The following is a 20607-nucleotide window of genomic DNA, read 5'->3' on the forward strand; positions in this document are numbered from 1 at the left end:
GTTTCAATTTTTACATTTAAGTCTCTGATGCACTTTGTGTTAATTTTTGTTTAAGGTAGGAGGGAACAGTCAATGTCCTTTTTCATATATTATTAAGAGCAAATCCCTTTTAAATGTATAATTGTCCTATTATACTTTGCTGAAAATATTTTCCTTTCCCATTGAATTGCCTTTCCAATTTAGTCAATAATCAACTGAATGTGTTCTTATATATCTATTTACCCTGAAGATTTCAAGATGGCCCTAGAGTGGTAGCCAAGGACAATTCAGAAGAACTTGATCCCATGCAATGGAGCCAACAAAAGTTTTTAATCAGCGAGTTATAATATCAGATTTCCACATTATCAAGACCATGTTGGCAGCCATCTCGAGGGAGATACTTGAAGAGAACAAGAGAAAGGCATCGTCCTGCCTCACTGCCTACTATTGATCAGATTTCATGGGCAGTTGGAGCCCAGCAAGCACCAGGTACAATTTTGGCCTCACTGAATTAATAGATGTTCAGGGAGAATCAATATGGTGGAAAAGGAGTTGCTCATCAAGGACCTTCATCCTAAGGTCCCTGTGCTGCTTCTGAGGGGAGTGAAATGCTGGTTATTCATTCCAGTGACAACACAAGGAGGACTTCATGACTATCTCTTAGAGAACTATTGCCATAGCCAGTTTAAAAATTTCATAATAACAGAAATAAAACCTAATATCATACATATGAAACTGAGACTAAATGGTTAACTGGTTTTCAAATCCTAGAGCACAAAACAAAACAAAAAGTACCTAAACTTTTCTGAGACTCACTTTTCCAGATACAGCAGAAGCTGGAAAATTAACAACTAACCTTGAGCTAAGTCTCAGGCTTGCTGGAATTGAGAGACAAATGCAGAGGTGGGGTATTACCCAGCATGAGGGGTTTACCAACAGAAATTCAAAACTCCAATTACTTGAAGAAAATCCTTTCCATACTTCATGTATGGTCTGCCATGTAACTAATCACTGAACTCTAGCCAAGTTCTTTCTTTGCCCTTAGCTCACTCCTTCGCCAATAAAGTGTAACTCTGCTCTTAACCCCGGTCCCCAAAACCTGCATAGCCTCATTCTCTTTCTTAACTGCAGAAACAATCTAAGTTACCTCCTACCTCCTTGCCAATCATTTTGCAATAAAGTCTCTTTCTTTTCTCAAAACTGTTGTCATGGTCTATTGGCCTTTGTGCACATCAGAGAGTGTCACTGTTTCTTGATTACACAGACACACCCACACTTCTGCAGGTGTCAGACTCCTGATCAACATCAGAGAACAGGGAAGTCACCAGATACCCAGCTCTATTTACAACTTGGCAGAGCCCATACTGCCATTCACAAGGGTGGCTATTTGTTCTCTGGCTTCTGAAGAGAGTATTCATAGTAGCTGCTTCATCTTTTCATTTGAATTATTTCAAGATGTTTTACAACTCCAGAATTAAGCAATCAGAAACTACTTTCCAAAGCCATCCAAGTGATTAAAGTATTTAATCTTCACTCTGTTTTAATCCATGACATCCCACACAGTCAAAACATTTAAAGAGGAATTTAACTCCATCTGAGAATGCAAAAGCACTCATCTGAAGGTAAAATCGTTCATGAAAACAATATTCCAGAGAGTCATCTTAGAACCACAGTTCAGCAAAGTATATTTAAAAAGAACATAAATAAAATTTAAGGAGAAGGTGGAGTTACAGAAAGAAAATGATACAAGCATTCTAGCACATTTAGACCATGGTTTTCTGGTTTCTATTACTTCTAACTGAATAAATTCCTAAACATGTATGATGTATGGGAATATACTCTAATACATAGAAATGGCAAAGCAAGTATTTCTTAAACCAAGAAAGTCTTGGGAACTGTCAAAATCCCCACCACCTCAGGTCCCACAGACTTAGAGGTAGGTTTCCAGTTCCACAGAGTGTCTCCTTGACCCCATTTAGAAAAGTGGGAATCTTGAGGAGGAAACGTGAAAAATAGGAAGCTAATAGCTTCAGGTTTGAACCAAACCACCTACAGCTCCCCACACTACCAGCAGAAGAGGAATGTTCTCCGCAGGAGGGGACAGGCTCAGGGACCAGACCAAAGGTGAAGCCCTGGAAGGGTATCCCTGGAGAGCTGCAGGACAGAAGGCCAGGCTTCCTGACTGTGGAGAGCTGAGAAGGATGTGTAAGAGGAAGAACAAAAATGGCCAAACTGCCAAAGTGAAAGAAGGAGTAAAGGGGAGAGAAGTGTCCTGTCAGCAGGAAGAAGAGTCAGAGCACTGGGCTAGGACAGGGATGAGGAGAAGGTTGGGGCTGGATGATGGAGGTCTGTGTCTGAGCAGAGGGGTCCACCAGAAGCCCCACCTCAACTCCATGGATACACAAAGTGAACCCTGGCTGCCAAGGCTTGAGCAGTGGGAAGGTGGAGACACGGGGAGTTATAGCTAATGCGTGTAGATAAGTTTGGGAAGAGGAGACACGTAGTGATTGAAAAATAATGTGAATGTACTTCCACCACTGAACTGTATCCTTAATGGTCAAAATGGACAATTTTACATGATACATATTTTAAAACAACTTACCAAAAAGAATCCCAAGTTGCCACACAAGGATTTTTAAACAGAGGGACTAAATAGTGAAGAGAAATTTGTGTGCCATGTTACACGAAGCACAACACGTGTGTGGTGGGGGGGTGGGTCTCACTGGCAAAGCCTTCAAAACAGCAGTGCCCTCATATTTCCCCCTCCAAGGCTGCAGGGGGGCATCAGATCCTCTTCAGTTTCCTGACCCCCGAACACCTGACCACCAGGCCCACCAGCTTCACACAGACCCACATGGCGCCCAGAGTGACCACCAGCAGGAACACCAACACGTCCAACATGTACTGCTCATGCCACGGCTGCTGGAAGGCATGCGGCTTGAGGTGTGCCGCACCCCCTGTCTGGAGGATGTGGTTGGTCCAGCCCACCAGCCTCTGAGCAGGGGTCAAGGGGTGGGAGCGCCTGATGACACTGGCAGCCGCCGCTGCAGATTTGTACCTGTGGGCAGAGACAGAGCGGGGCATCACTCACATATCTGAGCAGCTTTTACATTAAAGGAAACAGTACCTATGAGTACAGTGACCTTGCACCCACACACCCTCCCACCACGTCCCAGGAGACTTTGTTTTAAGGAGAGTGTTGGCCTGGCCTTTGCACTGTTGAGCTGAGAACCCTGGAAGCTCACACTGGTGCCTCCATGCAAAGATCCAGGCTGAGTGTTAGAAGTGCTAGACTATAAAAAAATGGCCGTCTTTAAGGACCAGCCTCTATTAGAAGGAGTTTTATTTTACATTAGAGGAAACAGTATATATAAGCACATATGATAGAATATACCCTTCATGTCCTTCAAACACAAATAATATATTCAGTCCTTCCTGGGTACAAGATAAGTGTGCTGGATGGGAAGTTGTCTAAGAGCACACTGGGGCTTTATAGTTGATTTGCAGACTTTCACTCAAACCAGCTTTGAGAAAACTCTGTGCTAGGTGCAGTGAACTGTGGAGAATAAGAGACACAGAGCTGTCTTGTGGGGAGAGCAGTAATTTCTACTGCAGAGGTAGATGAGACGAGAACGCAGATAGAATCGGGGTGATTCTATTGATCCTGAGATACCTGAAGGGATTAATGAATTATGACAGCTGTTGTCAGAAGAGTCTAGGTAGGACTCAGAGAGTTTCTCGGAGGAAGTGTCATGGTGGAGACCAGGGAAGGAGTGTTCTAGAAAACAGCACAAAGAGCCAAGGTGGAAAAGGCCATGGTGTATTTGTGATGTAGAAAAGCAAACTCCTGCCTCAGTTGCAATTCTACTATAAATACCCCCAAAACAACAACTTTCAAAAAGAATGAGTGTAAGTTGTTCAAGTCCCTCACAACATAGAAAGTAGACAGTACCAGCATCTCATCTAACTGACTCTGCTCCTCCTATCAGGAAACAAACAGTTCTGCTCTTACCATCACCTACATATTATAGCTGTTCTAGAAACTTAAATCACAAAAACCCTTCGCAATTTCTGTTTCCTGCTCCCTCAGTAACCAGAAGAGTCTCAAGCCCAGACAGCTCCATACCTGGGGTCGTCTATGACTTGCTTGATCTTCAGAGCCAAGGTCTCTGCCTTCATCTGCTTGACAGGAATATAGAGACCAAACTTCTTGGCCTGTACCCGCGCCAGGTTGTGGGGTTGGTCCACACCGCCAGGAACCCCCACAATGGGTACACCGTGCTCGATGGCCTCCATCACGCTATTCATTCCACCGTGGGTGACGAAAAGGCGAATGGAAGGGTGAGCTGTTGTGAATAAGAAACGGAGCAGAATATTCAAGATGGACACTTTCAGAACATCAGGTAAAGGATATAGCAAATGATCTTAAAGCATGTTTGGAAAAATGAATTTACTGGTTTAGCTTAGGACACACTCAAAGGCCCATATTCTATGATACAAGATTCTGGGCTTATCTCTGTAGAGAATGTTCATCTGGACCACAGTGCTTCTGAGAGTCAGGACCAGGGAGAGCTGAAGAGCAGGGTGATAAGCAATGTGTCTTTCCTCCCATTCAGTGATTCACTTTTCTTTTTCCATCTGTCTCTCCCTTCACTCTCTAATTTCTGTTCTCTCTTACTCTTTGTTACTCTGTCACTCTGCTTCTCTCTCTCTCTCTCTCTCTTTCTAGCTCACTCTCACTCTGAATCTAGCTCTGAATCTAGCTCTGACTCTCTAGGCCTCTCCCTCTCTTATCCACTGCCCATTATTTTCCTCTTTCATGAATTCCTAACAAGTTTAATTGACATCATAACTAAGGTAGTATTCACAAAACTTATACTTTGTGTATTTATCCTCAATTTCTGAGACATTCCTTAAGGTAGGAATGCCGAAACATATGCCTCATCATTTCCAATTTCACTTCAACTTCTTCTAGAAAACCAAAATAAATGTTAAGAAAGTAGAGAGTATCTTAAACTGTGCCGCTCAATTATGAATCTGCCTCTTGCCCTAGACCCTGTTCATTGAATGCTCAGAACTCTGTCTCAAATGCCCAATATAGTTTGAACCATAATATCAGCTTAGAATTCTGATACAGTCAGGGACTCTGGCAGTGAGGGGTCTCCAAATTATTTCTCGGGACCAAAAAAAAAAAAAAAAAACCCTCAGCAATGTAACAAGTTCTCTGTACAGAGAATTCGACAGACCCAAGAACTTATTGTGGAATGGCTCAGCTTGGCATTCGGGTATTTAGGCCCACCCATCAGACATCATGGGAATCAACTCTGTGAAGTTTGCTCACACAATTTGCCCTGGAGGACGATGAAGTGGGGTGGGGGGAGGTCGGGAATGGGTAGAACATCATGGCAAGGTGCTCAAGAGACCACAGAAAATAGCAACCATGTACTTCCAGCCATGTGTTCCCAGAGCTCATAAACTGTCTTGGATCGTGTTTAGATGAGCTTGTTCAGTCTGAAATATAGTAGGCTCAAAATAACCTGACAAGAAATATTATTTCTGGCTGCACAGATCAGGATAGGAATAGGGATAAAAACAATAAAGGAAAGAATATGGCCCTTGTTTACTTTGAAAACTAGTCTGATTTCCCAAGAGCTCAAGCTAGCTGACTCATGCCTCCCCTTTCCCTACCATGTGTTCCTTTCATGCTGATAATATTGCTCAATAAAAGGTCCCAGAGGGCCCCTAAAGATCAGAGCAGACATGGGCAGTCCTTACCCAAGAGGTCATTCTGAGGAAGCCAGTCTACAACTTTCACATTTGCTGCTAATTTGACATCTTTGGGCCAGTCACAGTTCTTACACTTCCATATCACCCCTTGATGGAGACCGGCCAAGGCTATGTTCATCTCCATGAGAAACTCTTGAGATAGATAGTTGTCCACTACAGAACCGAAGGCCACCAGGATAAAGCCAGAGTCGTTATACTTGGTGATGAAATTCTCAAATTCCTGGAGAGAGGAAAGGGGAAAAACAGGAAGAAAATGGTTGATGAAATCCTAGACAGCCATGAAATGAAAGTCAGCCATTAACTAGACATGCCCTTCTGTCAGGGGAGAGAGCTCATTTTCTTGAAACTGTTCTCTTGCCCCTGGGACACACCATAGTCTCTCTGCCTGTGCTCATTTCCACTGTTTGTGGATGGCCTCAGAGTCATTTCTCATTTCTGAGATTCAGGAGACACTTTTCCATTTAATACTTTAAACAATGACAAAAGGATATGAAGAAGCTTGGGGTAACCAGCTAGCACGTAGCTCACATTGCACATGAGGTGCTTTTCACATGCTACCACACCAACAGCTCCGCCTACATCCAGAACTTTCATGTGTACAAAGGTGGTTTGATATTATGACAAAGGAAGTTCCTGGATTCACCTCTTGCCACAGACACACCAAATATGGAGTTACATGTGGAATAATTCTCCCCATCTTTCAGAAAAAAAGGTCTTTTATGTATTACAATGTTTCACAGAAGAGAGAAGTTAAGAATGTGGGAATCATTTTCTTCATAAAAATATCACCTGACCCCAGTATCACTGTATTCCTCATGCCCAATTCTAGGTCACAGGAGACAGGCTCATCTGGGAATATTCCAATTCTAGAGGGAGGATCTAGTGTCTGGGAGAGAATGGTTGCTGTCCTGGCCCAGCAGGGGCAGTGAGCCTTCTGGAGGCTGAAGTGCTGATACTGGAGAATGTCTCCCTCTTATGTCTCCTTATGCTTAATCATCATCTGTATATCGTCCTCGTTGAAGTGACTACTAATGTTTTGGATCATATTTTACTTGATTTGTTTTCTTATGTTGACTTTAATAGTTCTTTATGTATTTTGAATTGACATTTCTTTTGCATATATTTACGCACAGTTGCATTCTCTTGACAACGTCTTGCCCAGAACAGAAATGTTTAATTTTAGTATTTAAATTTAGTCCACATATTAATTCTTCCTTTCATAAAATGTACCTTTAATTTTTGATCTAAAAAGTAATTGCTAGGCTTTCCTGGTGCATTGGGGTTAAAAACAGCGCTATCAAGCTATCACCAGCCACTGCAGTGCAAGTTCGATCCCCGGCCGGCCAGGGAGCTAACCCACATGGCACAGCAGACCTCTCCTGCCTTGCCTGCTGCTCCCCTCAGCAGTGTATTTCAGAAGATCTGCCTGTTCTGCTCCCCACTCTCCCTGGTGAATCCTCTCACTCCCTGCTCCTCTGGCTTATACCCCAGTTCTTGCATAAATAAATAAATCTTAAGAAAATAATAAAATAAAAAGTAATTGCTAAACCCTAGTTTATCTAGACTTTCTCCTATATTGTCTTATAGGTGATGTATCTTTTTCCACTTTATATTTAGGTCTATGGCTCATGTTGGTTAATTTTTATAAAGAATGATAAATAGATTGTCATATATGTTGTTAGATTAATTCCTAAGTATTCATTTTTGGTGATGCTAATATAAATAGCTTTGTGGTTTTAATTTCACATTCCTTCTATTCATTGCTGGTATACAGGAAAAGGATTGTGTTTTGCAGATTAATTTGTATATTACATTGCTATAAGAGCTCATTAGTTTTAGTAGTCTTTTTTATTTTCTTTCAGATTTTCTACATAATCAGTCATTTACAAATACACTTTTACTCCTTCCTTCCCAATCTATATACCTTTTATTTCTGTGAACATATATGTGTTGTACTTGTGTGTGTGTGTGTGTGTGTGTGTGTTATTGCTTGAGCTAGGACTTTATCCTGCTATTAGATGCAGACCATTACTCTCTATTCGTTATTTGCGTTCCATTGTACCTACTTCCATTATTCTCTGGCCAGGCTGATTAGTGGGATTTTCTCTAGTCTGATGGCTGTTCATGAAGACTGGGGGAGGGGGCTACATTTCCTATACACACACCAACACTGGGAATCAAGGAAGATGAAGAATCAAGAAAAGATGTTCAGCAAGGAACAAGAGATATCTCCATAAATCAAATATAATTAAACAGAATTATAGGAATTACATCACAGAGAATTGAAAATAGATGTCTCGTTCACTGAGAGCATGAGAACAGCACATGAATATGCTGAAAATTTCAGCAAAGATAAAAAAGTATTTTAAAACTAGTAAACAGAAGTCATGGAGGTCAAGAACTGAATAACTGCGCTGGAAAACTTACTAAATGAGTTCAATAATAATTAAAGCAAACAGAAGAAAAGATAAGTAAGTATGAAGATTATTTCATTGGAAATAATTCAACTGAGGGACAAAGATTGAAAAAGAATGAAGAAAGCTTAAGGGACTTACAGGACATCAACAAGAAGAAGACCATATGCCTTATTAGAGTCTCAGAAATATTAATATATGGGAGACAGAACCAGAAACATATTTTACAAAATAATGGCTAAGCCATCCCAAATGTGGAAAAGGAAATGGACATTTAGATGCAAGAAGCCCAAAACAGACCAAATAAAGAAATCTAAAGAAGTCTACATCTAATAGCAAATTCTCACATTATATTCAAATTGTCAAAGATCAAAAACAAACAGAATTAAAAGAGAAATTAAATAGAATTAAGAAGAAAGTGACTTGTCACAGTCAAGGGAGTCTCCATAAATTTGTCATTTGTTTTTTCAGCAGAAATTTTGAAGACAAGAAGGGAATGGAATTATAGCCTTCCTGTCCTTCAAAACTGTCCTTCATGACTGTCCTCAATAATGATCCTTAAAAACTGTCATATAAAAGTGCCCTTCAAAAATTAAGAGGGAAGAAGACTTAACTAAAGAAGCAAATGTTGAGATCATTTATCACCCCTAGACCTCTTTAAAAGAATTGTTAAAGGGAGAAAAACAAATCAAAATTAAAGGATGCCAAATACCAACATTACACTAAGAATGTAACTGCACCCTTACCTTACACCACACCACAAAATTAACTCAAAATAGATTAAAGGCTTAGATGTAAGACCTGAAACTCTGACGCTTTTAGAAGAAAATGCAGGGGAAACTTCACAATACTGTTCATAACAATTATTTCAATGGTATAGCAACATGTACAGGCAGCAAAACCATAAATAAACATGGGACTACATCTAACTAAAAGGTTACCCACACCAAAAGAAATAATCAACAGTGCGGAAAAAAAAAAAAACCCTACTGAATGGAAAGAAATGTTTGCAAACTACATACCTTTAAGAGGTTAATCTCCAAAATGCATAGATAAGTCTTGTTGCTCAATAGCAAAAAAAGTCTAATAACCCCATTTAAAAACAGGCTAGGCCTAGAATAAACATTTCTTCAACTATAACACTCAAATGGCCAGCAAGTATATGGAGAAATATTCAACACCACTAGTAATCAGGGAAATGCAAGTCAAAACCACAGTGCTATTACCTCGTATCTGTTGGAATAAGTATTACCACAAAAAAAGAAAGACAGCAAGTGTTAAGGATATGGAGAAATTCCCATCTGTACACACTCTTTTGCGGAATGCAAATGGGACAATCGCTATGGAAACCAGTATGAAGATCACACAAAAATAGAATTACCATATGATCCAGCCATCCCCTTTTGGTGTATATACTCAAAAGAATGGAAATCAGAATCTCAAAGAGATAGCTGCACTCCCATGTTCACTGAAGCACTATTCACAATAGCTGAGATGTAGCAATAACATCGGTACAAATGAGAAGATACATGGATAAAGAAAGTACGGTACATATATACAGTAAAATAGTACTTATCCTTAAAAAGATGGAAATTCGGGGCCTCCCTGGTGGCACAAGGGGTTAAGCACCGCACTATGAAGCAATCGGAAGCCTCTGCAGCACAGGGAGCCATCTACATAGCACCATAGACCTCTCCTGTCTCTCCCGCTGCTCCCCTCAGCAGTATATTCCAGTCAGTCTGCCTGTTCTGTTCCCCACTCTGCCTCTGGTGAATCCTCTCTCTCTCTCTCTCTCTCTCTCTCTCTCTCTCTCTCTCTCTCTCTCTCTCTCACACACACACACACACACACACACACACACACACCCCTCATCTCTGGCCTGTACCCCAGCTCTTGAATGCATAAATAAATCAATCTTAAAAAAAAAAAAAAGATGGAAATCCTATGAAAGCTGAAAACATGGATGAACACTGAGACATTATGCTAAGTGAAATGAGCCAATCACAGGGCGGAAAACACTGCATGATTTCATTTACATGAAGTTTCTAAAATAATCAAATTCACAGAATCCAAAAAACTGAAATTGGGTTCTAAGAGTTAGAAGAAGGAGTAAAAGGCAGTCACTATTCAACTAGGAAGAGTTTCAGTTAAACAAGATGAATCAGGTCTTGAGATCTTTGTAAAACACTAAGGTCAACAATAGTGTATCACACTGTTAAGAATTGTTTAGAAATTAGATATCATATTAAGTGTTCTTACCACAATAAAATAAAATAAAAAATAGATTATTTACACTAGTATATAAAATTAAATAAGCATGCTCAATGAAATAAGCCAGAAAGAAAAAGAAAAATACTGGATGGTCTCATTCTTAGCAGGAATTTAGAAAAGCTAAATAAGGGACCAGGAAAAAGACTAATTATAATAAAGTACAAATCAAAATCAATAAGCGGGCCTCCCCGGTGGCGCAGCGGTTGAGCACTGGGTTGCGAAGCTGCCCGCGGCCTCTGGGGCGCCGGTTCGATCCCCGGCTGCTCCCCGGCCACCGGAGGAGGGTCCCACATGGCGCGCAGACCTCTCCTGCCGCCCGCTGCTCCCCTCAGCAGTGTACTTCGGTCCTTCTGCCTGCTCTGCTCCCCGCTCTGGCTCTGGTGAATTCTCTCACCCTCCCGCGCTTCTGACTGTACCCAGTGCATGTATAAACAAAAAACAAAAACAAACAAATAAATAAAAAAACATGCCTCTATTAAAAAAAAAAACAAAAAACAAAAAAAAACAAAATCAATAAGCAACTATAAACCAGAGACACACTATGGGGGGTGCCAGGGGGAGGGAGGGAGTAGGATCAAAACAAGGGGGGTGGGAATTGCGTGGGGAATATAACCAAGATGAAAATGCATACATTGTGCAAAAATGAAAAATGATATAAAAAATATATAAATTAAAAAAAATTTAAATGAAATTGAAATCAACTGAAATGAAATATAAAACAAAACAAAACAAAACACAATGGTATATACCCTGAGGGTTTTCTTGTTTCATTCTACTTCACTCTCAGAAGCCCCCTGGAAGGGGCAGCCACAAACTCTGTACTGAGACTCTGGATGAAGTCCATAGTGAGTGCTAAGGCTTAACTTACCCGAGGTACTGGTTTTGTAGGCCCGGCCATTAAGCCTCCAACATACACAGTGTTGGGGAGTAGGGGCCGAGCAAATTCAAGGGCAAAGTCAGAGTTTATAAACCACAGCTCGGCTTTCTTTAGAAGATGAGACAAAACTGGTCTAGAGCCTTCTGGAAAATTCCTCTTGATAGTGTCGTCAAAAGTAGAGTAGAATTTCCGTTGAAACATGTACGAGTTCAAGAACATCAGAAAATTCTTTACACGGCCCCAGAAGTCCATGTGGTCAGTTAACAAGGAATTGTATACTGGCACATAAGATATGGGACTTGGTAGGCCAATGTCTAAAGTGCCAAAGGAACATGCATTCAAGGCCACAAATGGTTTTCCAAGCTTCTCAGCAACCAGGAAAGAACAGAAGTCAAATCCATCAACAAATACTAAATCAAAGTTCTCATTCTTTAAGTAATTTATGATATTTCTTCTCCTTAGCAGATGGTTACATCGAACGCCATATAGTTCCATTAAACGCATATGGTTTTCAAATGTGTCTCTGTAAGAAAAAAATAATAATGATGATAAATAGTCATTGGAGGTGTGAAATTATTTGCAATAATTAGGATAATCTTGGGCTCAAAAACACTGTTCAAGGTAAGGGACACCCAATCTAGCTCCTGTCCACCAATTGCATCAACTGCTCAACAAATGCTTTCCGCTCTGGTGATGCTGGTCCAGGTGTTTATGCCCCAGAATGTTTTCATTTGCTCCCTGCCCCCCTCTCTGGCTGATGTAGAGAGGCAGGTATTCCTACAATCCAAGGTTCTTCTGTTCTGGGAGCTGTCTGCTGTAGCAGATCTCATAGTTCCATGTCTGCTTGAGACAGACTCATTCTCATCTCTAAATTGTCTCTGTGAGAAACAATCCTATTTCCCAGCCAAACTATGTAAGTAACTCCACATAGTCCATCAATATTCATGATACTGCATTTAAATTAAGAAAAATCTTCTGTGTCCTCCATTTAACCGAATGCCTCACCAAGGGAGCTTTCTAATGATAATTTTAGAATCCATCTTCTAAGCGGACCATGAGATATATGTCCTTTAAGTCTCAGGATTAAGCAATTAAAAACAAAGAAAAATAAAAGCATGTTTGAGGCTAGTGATTAGCCTTGCCAATTCATGCTTGCTGGAGTGCTCAGAGAAGTTAATGCTAAAATTTTACTGATAACCTCATTTAACTCATATTTATGTCACTATACTTGTTTCCCTACCACTGCCTGCAAAGAAAATAAACTTTTGGGGTCTTCCCTGGTGGCGCAAGGGGTTAAGTGTCAGCACTAGGACATTATCAGCAGCTGATGGGCTCCCATTCTGCTGGGACCTGCAAGGTGAAAAGCCCCCAGGTGAAGCGGTGTGGGGAGGGCTGTGGCCAATACAGGGTAAGAGGCTGCCCAGGAATCAAATATTGTCTCTGTGTATTTGAACTGGAAGCCTTTCCGGTGGCCAAATGCTCCCTTTTAGAATGTTCACCTTTCTCTGGGTTAACACCCACATCCTCTTTAAAGTTTAAAGATGCTATAGTGTTGCCTCCTTTTCTTTCCCTCTGTTTCCCTTGTCCTAATTCTTTCCTCAACCTCTCAATAGTCTCTTCATTTCATTTCATTCAACCCCTTCTTTCATGGTGTCCTTGTGATTATGTTTGAGAGACCTCGTTAAACATGTCTCAGGCTCATCAGTGTCCAAGGAACCATAACCCTCTGAGATGAAGTCTGTCTCAAACCAGGATGATGCTGAACCCAGGAGACCACCAATGGGCCTGACAGCCTGATTCTGAGCACAGCATGAGTTCGATCCCGAGCCAGGGAGCTACCCACATGGCACAGCAGACCTCTACTGTCTCACCCGCTGCTCCCCTCAGCAGTGTATTTCAGTCAGTCTGCCCGTTCTGTTCCCCACTCTGTCTCTGGTGAATCCTCTCACTCCCCGCACCTCTGGCCTACACCCCAGTTCTTGCTTGCATAAATATATAAATCTTTTTTAAAAAAGAAAAGAAAAATCAATGTAAGTATTTTTTCATTCTTGAATTTGTGTGACGAGGAGGAAAACAGTATAAAATGTGGACTCTATTTGGGCCTCCCTGGTGGCGCAAGGGATTAAGCACCGCACTATGAAGCAATCCGCAGCCTCTGCAGCATGAGTTCGATCCCCGGCCCACCAGGGAGCAGCCCACATGGCGCAGCAGACCTCTCCTGACTCGCCCACTGCTCCCCTCAGCAGTGCATTTCAGTCAGTCTGCCTGTTCTGTTCCCCACTCTGTCTCTGGTGGATCCTCTCACCCTCCATATCTCTGGCCTGTACCCCAGCTCTTGCATGCATAAATAAATAAATCTAAAAAAAAATGTGGACTCTAATTTGCCTACTGACAGTGAGAAATTGAGTTGTTATGCCTCCTTCTGTGCTGGGGAAATATGGACAAGTATCAGAGCTTGACTTGCTGCCAGAAAGTACTAGGAGTTGCGATCATACTATACAGAAATACATTCAGGCTTACAGTGGGAGAGGGACAGTTTGTAGTGCGATGACCGAGCTTATGAATCTCATCTACTCAATCCTTCCATCCATCACCTCCTCTTAGTCTCTCCCTCCCTCCATCTATCCATGACATCATCTGTTCCTCTTAAAGTCACTCCAAGTGTTCACACTCATTCATTTGTACAATTGAGTCATCCAAAGAATACAAGAAAATTACCTTCCAAGAAAACCTTCTGTCAACATGAAAGCAATAAATTTTCCAAATTCTTTTTCAAAATGTTCAGTTGCAGTCCAGCTGATTTCTTTGTATGATACTTTTCTCTTTTTGAAATCTAAAAAATATCCAGAGAAATATCATAATAATTTTATATCTATTTGAACACTTGCCTTTTGAAGTTTGCTGTCTTTCTCAGTTCTTCAATCAGAGCAGCTGATAATTTTTATTGGAATGTTACAATAATCCAGTCACTTTTACTTAATGTTAAGTACCAGAAGTTTCCACTTAAAGTTTTCTTTAAAAATATGGCTAGTAGACCTCAGTGTTTCTGCCCGTTCTGCTCCCCACTCTGTCTCTGGTGAATCCTCCCACACACACCCCTGCACCTCTGGATTGCACCCTAGCTCTTGTATGCATAAATAAATAAATCTTTAAAAAAATACAGACTTTGCCCCTTCTAGTTCCTCAGTGTTCTCTCTTTTAGGAAAAATTCCATTTCACTACTTCAATTGATACATGCAATTTTTTTTTTACTCAGTTCCAAAGTATTTAAGCCTAAATTTAAAATAATACTCATTCTCTGATACTTGTCCATAAACAAGCCTCGTCTTTTCCCCACAACCTATTTGTAATTAAGAGTCTGACACCAGTTTTGAAGTTTGGCTGCTGACACTTTTGAAACCCCCCATGTCCTTTATTGAGAAAAAACCCCGAACATGTCCTTTTTTGATGTAATCAAAATTTTCTAGACAAGTAAGCCTGACCCAAGTAGGAGAAACTTCCCCTCCTTCACTCAGAAGTTTCAACTGAGAAACAAAAAAAATGGTTTCATTTTTCAGGACCCTGGGTCAGGTCTCACCAAGGTCTCACCTCTCTGGTGGTGTCAGTTTGGGTGGTAGTTCTTGAGTCACAAGATCTACGATTTGACAGACACTCTGAGCAGAACCGTGTGTCCTGAGCTTTTGATTCTCAGTCACCCTGACCTCATTGCAGGCAGCACTCAGTGGTAAGACTGATCCCCGGGTCCACACCTTGATGGTGTGAAGAAGGTGGTCACTAGAGGCACGCATTTAACATTTAGTGCTGTAGCAGCATTTGACTGGCAGAGAAAAGCGGTAGCTGGGAGGGATAGGATGGGAGATTAAGAGGGACATGAGAAATCTGAGGGTGACAATTATGTGTTATCGTGGTTATGTTGATGCAACCACAGGTTTGTGTGTAACTACAAAAATACACATAGCGTATTACATGTCCATATGAAGTTTATAGATACAGCTTTATATTATGCATGCAATAATATATATATATATATGCCCATATCACTTCAATAAAGTGCTTTACAATATGATTGTACTATAAAAAGAAAACAAACAGATGAACTAAAACAAACAAAAATAAACTTTGGGTCTCTGAGATCAATCAGCAGTTAGCAGAAAGGGCGGTGGGGGGTGAGGGTGGAAGCAGGGAACAGTGGGATGGTGAAGAGCAAAGTTGCATTTTTCGTGCAGAGTTTCATGGAGCACATACACATGCCAATTTTCAATCATGCACATCTGGAACTTATACAGTGTTATAATGCAATGTTACCCAACAAGAAAATCAATTAAAAAATTAAAAAAAAAAATAAACCAAGGCAAGTGAGCCACGTAACAACAAAAAAATTAATTAAAAAACAAGTAAGTGTTTTAAATATTGACTGTGAAGAATTTCAGTCTGTGGCCATGAGAAAGTGATAGTTCTATATTTGCCTTCCTTATCTACACGGCAAAAAAAAAAAATGAGACCAAATGTATGTTTCGAATGTGTTTAGAGAGTGGACACCAGACTCTACAGGATACTGATGACACAAAAGCCTACAGAAAATATCCAGGTGATGAAGGCAAGGAACCCAAAGCTGGCCTGGTCATCTCCCTAAATGGAGGAGACCCAGTTTGGAGGGGGGAAGAACATGCAACTGTTATAGAGTAGCCCCGATATTAAACGGGTTTCTGGCTGTGGGTCCTCACCCGCGCGCTTTAAAGAGACTTATGAATACTCTACTACAGACACACACAAAAGGGTTAATAAAAGGTTTATTTACAAGAGAAAAAGAAAATAAGGAAAAGGTACAACTCAGGGAGAAAATAGGGAAATAAAGTCTTTAATGCGTCCTACCCGATCCGACGACCTGGAAACCCAAAGTCACTCTCAGAGCTGACCGGACGCTGCAAGCTGGCCGCGAGCCCAAAATGGAGAGCCCCCCAAAGCCCACGTGTCTGCCTTTTGTATCCACCTGGCTGCTTAACCCCACCCTCAGGTCCCAGCCACCTTCCCTTTGGTGGTGATGGGATTTGGAGTTCCCAGTGTCTTTGGCTTTGACCTGGGGTGGGGGTGGAGTCCACAAAGCCTATATGGAATTTGCTTTGGGACATCCTTTTCCCCCTAACACAACTAGAACTCACAAAGAAGATTGCCAGAGAACAGAGAGCTGCGTAGAATGAAAGTTCTGGAGTTGGAATCTTCCTGCGAACCATGCAACATGAATCTATGAGAAAAATACCGAAAACCAGGGATGACCACTACAAAGGATGAAGCAGAACAGTATCAAAGCTTAATCTAGGCTTATGCAGGGCTCCCTTCCACGCCTCTCCTTGGCATTGATATTTAATGAAGATCTAAAGATAAATCCCCCTGTCAGTTTGATATATGGGGCATTTTGATCATCTTCTGCTAACTCTCGTAACTTTCTTTCACTTGTTTCCAAATTTGAGAAAGAAAGGTAGTTATATTTTCTTAAGTTCTGTAAATCCAATAAGAAATTGACTTCACCTTGGTGACGGCAGACGAAGCTACTTTATATTTCACTGTCAGTGCTAAGGTGAGCCCCACTTGAGTGATAAACAGAGGCGCACCCAAGTTCAATCAAAAGCCTGAATTCCAAGACAGAGCGTTCTCCTATTAACCTATGCTACTGTCCTACCTACATACCCAAAAAGGCAGAACTAGCTAAAAGATGTGGGACTTGTCTGGTCAGAAGTCGATTGCTCTGAACATAAATTGGTTTGTAAGCCAGGCCCTAAGGATACATGATGTAAATGGACTATTTCATCAAAACAAAGAGGACCTGTCACCTGGAGATTGTCTTTCCACCTGATAATTAGAGAGTTAGAGAAGTTGTCCTGGGGAAAGAGAGTCAACACTTCAGACAAATAAATCATCTCTAGGATGGCATCTTATACTTGCGATCTCAGTTCTTGATTGGAACAACACTATATTTAAGCATTACAAGCATTTGCTACCTAGACATACCTGAAGTGATTTATCTATTAGATTTGTAAATAGAACACTATTAATAAAAAGTAACCCTAGGGAATTCTCCAAGCAAATAGTTAATACACAAGTTCAGATAACAGCTGTCCTTACATAAGAGTAGTCTTCAATGTGGCTGAAAATTTCTATACAATACAAATATAACCACATTATAGAGTAGAATTTATCAAAATTACCAATAATGATGGATAGAGGCTGCCTGAATGAAGTAGCAACCAGATGAGGGGATGAAACATGGAGGTATATCATGAGGATGCCAGGTCTACAGAGAGAATAAGTTATCCAGTGTGTGCTTGTGTGTGCACACACACACACACACACAAACACTTTTCCGTTCTTTCAAAAGATATTTTCTCTCTTTGCCTGGAATACAAAAAATCAATAACTATGCAAAAACATACCTGGGATAAAGTGATTTGCAAGATGAAGCATGGTGACATTATGACCATGATCTTGAAGGATCTGAGACGCCCGGTCCATCAGTAGATAATGGCTTCCACCTTGGAACAAAACGCAGATTTGTAAAGAGGAGAATGGAAGGTCTGACACTGACATGCTGGATTAGTGAAATCAGAGTAAGGAAACAGAGTTGCTGGTGGATAGAAAGTTGATGAGGAGCTTCTTCAAGTCCCTCTAGCTCACTTCGTATACCCCAGATCAGGACCAGGACACCCTAGTCGTTGACCTCTGGGAATCCCGGTCAAGGATTCCCTTGGCGACTAGTGGTCTCTGTGACTGTGATGAGCTTCTCTGATCTGTGATGAGCTTCCTCCCTGATCTGAGGGGTGTGCTGCACCTTAGCTGGGGCCTGTTGCTATGCTGTGCCCTGAAGAAGTAACTGCATTGAGGGAAATACTGGCACTGCTGTGCAGTGGAGTGTGAGGGTTTCTGAGGATCCCAGAGCAAAATCTGGGATCCCTCATCTTGAAAATTTATACTAGTATAGAAACCAGAAATATGAAAGCATCAAGTGAGTTCAGAAATGGTCACTGGAGGGGAAGGACATGTGGCCACCACTCAGAGTTAAAATCCTGGGGATTCAAATATATCTGGCAGGCAATTTCTCAGTTGGGGCCTGCAATCTGCAATTAAGACAGTTAAGATAACCTTTGATTCCACAAGGTTGGCCTGTAGGATCCTATATGCATGGCAGATCCAGACATACCCATCCTACAGCCATCCTGGGCTCCTAAGGAAAGAAAAGCTTAATTCTCAGTGGAGGTACAAGTTCCATCATACCAATATGGCATCTTGAGGCATTTTTCTTGTATTCATAGAACACAACAGCACCAAAAGTCAGATGGAGGAGAAAAATAGAATTTACCAAAGTCAGGCAGTAAAGATTTTTGGGGGGATGAAGGTCCACAAGGGTTGGGTCAGAAGAGAGGGAGGTAGAACTACCAAAATAATTTGTACCTGTGGGAATTACTCTAGTTTTTTTTTTAATCTGTACTTGTATTGTCTGGGTGATAGAAATCACAAAATCCGATTCACCAGACTGCCTGCTCTTGCTAACATTTATCTCCTGGAAGGTGCTTGAAGAAGGCATCCCCATGCAAGCAGCAAATCATGGAGGGTCTAGGTGAGCTGAGTTCACTCGGAGACGGAGGGAGAGCTGCAGCACTAACGCACCAGCTCCCTCTGGGGGTCTGAAACAGAATAAGGTACTTTCAAGAAAGGTAGAAATTCTATGGGGACTACACCTGAGAAAAGAAAGCAAACACTGTAAGAATAAAAACTTAATTTAAAAAAAAAAGAAAGGAGGAAGTCTTTCCTGTTGCCTCTATCATCAAAAAAAAGGGGGGGGTTTAAACTGGAGCAAGGTGCTTAGGACACTGCTTGTCAGCAGCCCTCACCATGAAGAGCAGAATGAGTGGACTCTGGAAGATGGTTTTGTGAGAAGACACCAGGTCAGAGAATTTCTGGGGAGTGACAGTAGGGGGGGTCTGGTGCGCTCCTACAAAGGTGGCTCCCTTCCCTGACCCTCACGTCCCCTCTCAAGATTCTTGGAGATGACTTCAGGGGGCTCACCCGCCTTTGGGATGGCTGAATAAACCTCATGAAGAAACTCCAGCCTCAGAGAACTTTGTTCTAATCAATTTTTCCCCTGTTCATCTTCTGTTCCCTTTGGGCAAAAGTGAAGGGAATAAAACTTCGTCAACAATATGCGGATTTAACTGCTTTAATATCCTTCAAAAATTCCACCAGCACACGTGGAAGGAAGGGGGGCTCCCAAGGACTCAGCTGTCCAAGGGTCCTCTCCCTCATCACCTCAGAGTTTCCAATTAATGGCCGCTCCAAATCCGCGCTGCTCCCCCAGGAGTGACTGCCCATGACCTCCTGGAAGGAAGGACCTCAGTCTCCTGAAATGGACTTCACCACCCTCTCTCTAGTGGCAACTACCGTGCACCCTCCAGAATTTTAGGGTGAAAGTCTAACCGTTCCACTAGCACCCTGGAGAAGGAGACTGAGTCTCAAGCTCAGGACTGAACTTCTGGCCACAGCCATGATCTGTGGGAAGCACTTCGAAGGCAGAAAAGGACAGGAAAGGAAATCGCTGTTTTCTCCAGAACCAACTTCTCTACCTCAGCAGTGGAGGCCCCTCTCTGCCCACAGCCCACCCCAAGCACGTCTCCCCACTCCAGCCCTGAACACAAGCCCGGACTGGAATGCCACGCAGAGTGACCCTCCATCCTATAACTGTTTCCTCAGCTCTAGCAAGGTTACCAGGTTATGCCTGCCTGCTGGTACTCACCCAGAATGGACTGAGTCAAGATTTTGGAGGCTTCTGAGAGCAGGAGTCCAGGCAGTAGGAAGCCCACTAGAAGCAGAGCACTCTGCTCCCCCATGTTCACTGCTGTAAAAGCTTCAGAACCCAGTTGTGCTGAGCCCCAGAACCAAGCAGAGGGTCTGGTGAGCCTCCTAGGTGCACAGTGCACAGGCAGTGACGCAAAGCTGCTGGCTGCTGGCCTGCCCCTTCAGAAGAGATAAGAGACACCGCCTATCTCTCCTGCCTTTTTTGACTGTCCCTTTGCACGCTGCTGCCTGCGCCGTGGACAGTCTATACTCACGCTCCCCAACCTTGGGCCACCGGAGGGAGAGGTAGGTGAGTTTTTTTAAACCCCTCTCTGTCCACTCAATCATCACACTATCCACAAAGAAAATACTCCACCGGAAAGGGTCGGCACCAGAGCAAATCTTGTCGAAGAATATTCTACCTCCGAGTGACTTGCATTTAGGGATTGTTCCCAA

At 42.0% G+C, this 20607-nt stretch overlaps 1 protein-coding gene across 1 annotated transcript; it reads right to left on the reverse strand.

Moving 5' to 3' along the window:
- Nucleotides 1–2763: 2763 nt before the first annotated feature.
- On the reverse strand, nucleotides 2764–20204 carry LOC311171250 (UDP-glucuronosyltransferase 3A1-like; the record flags this gene model as incomplete). Its single annotated transcript, XM_084233901.1, has 7 exons — nucleotides 2764–3037; nucleotides 4106–4325; nucleotides 5755–5986; nucleotides 11320–11851; nucleotides 15078–15165; nucleotides 17757–17855; nucleotides 20111–20204. 7 exons carry the CDS (start codon nucleotides 20202–20204, stop codon nucleotides 2764–2766), a joined length of 1539 nt encoding a protein of 512 aa, XP_084090027.1.
- Nucleotides 20205–20607: the final 403 nt, after the last annotated feature.

Source organism: Talpa europaea (genome assembly GCF_964194135.1).
Source record: "Talpa europaea genome assembly, chromosome: 5".
In the NCBI taxonomy this organism is placed as follows: Eukaryota; Metazoa; Chordata; class Mammalia; order Eulipotyphla; family Talpidae; genus Talpa; species Talpa europaea.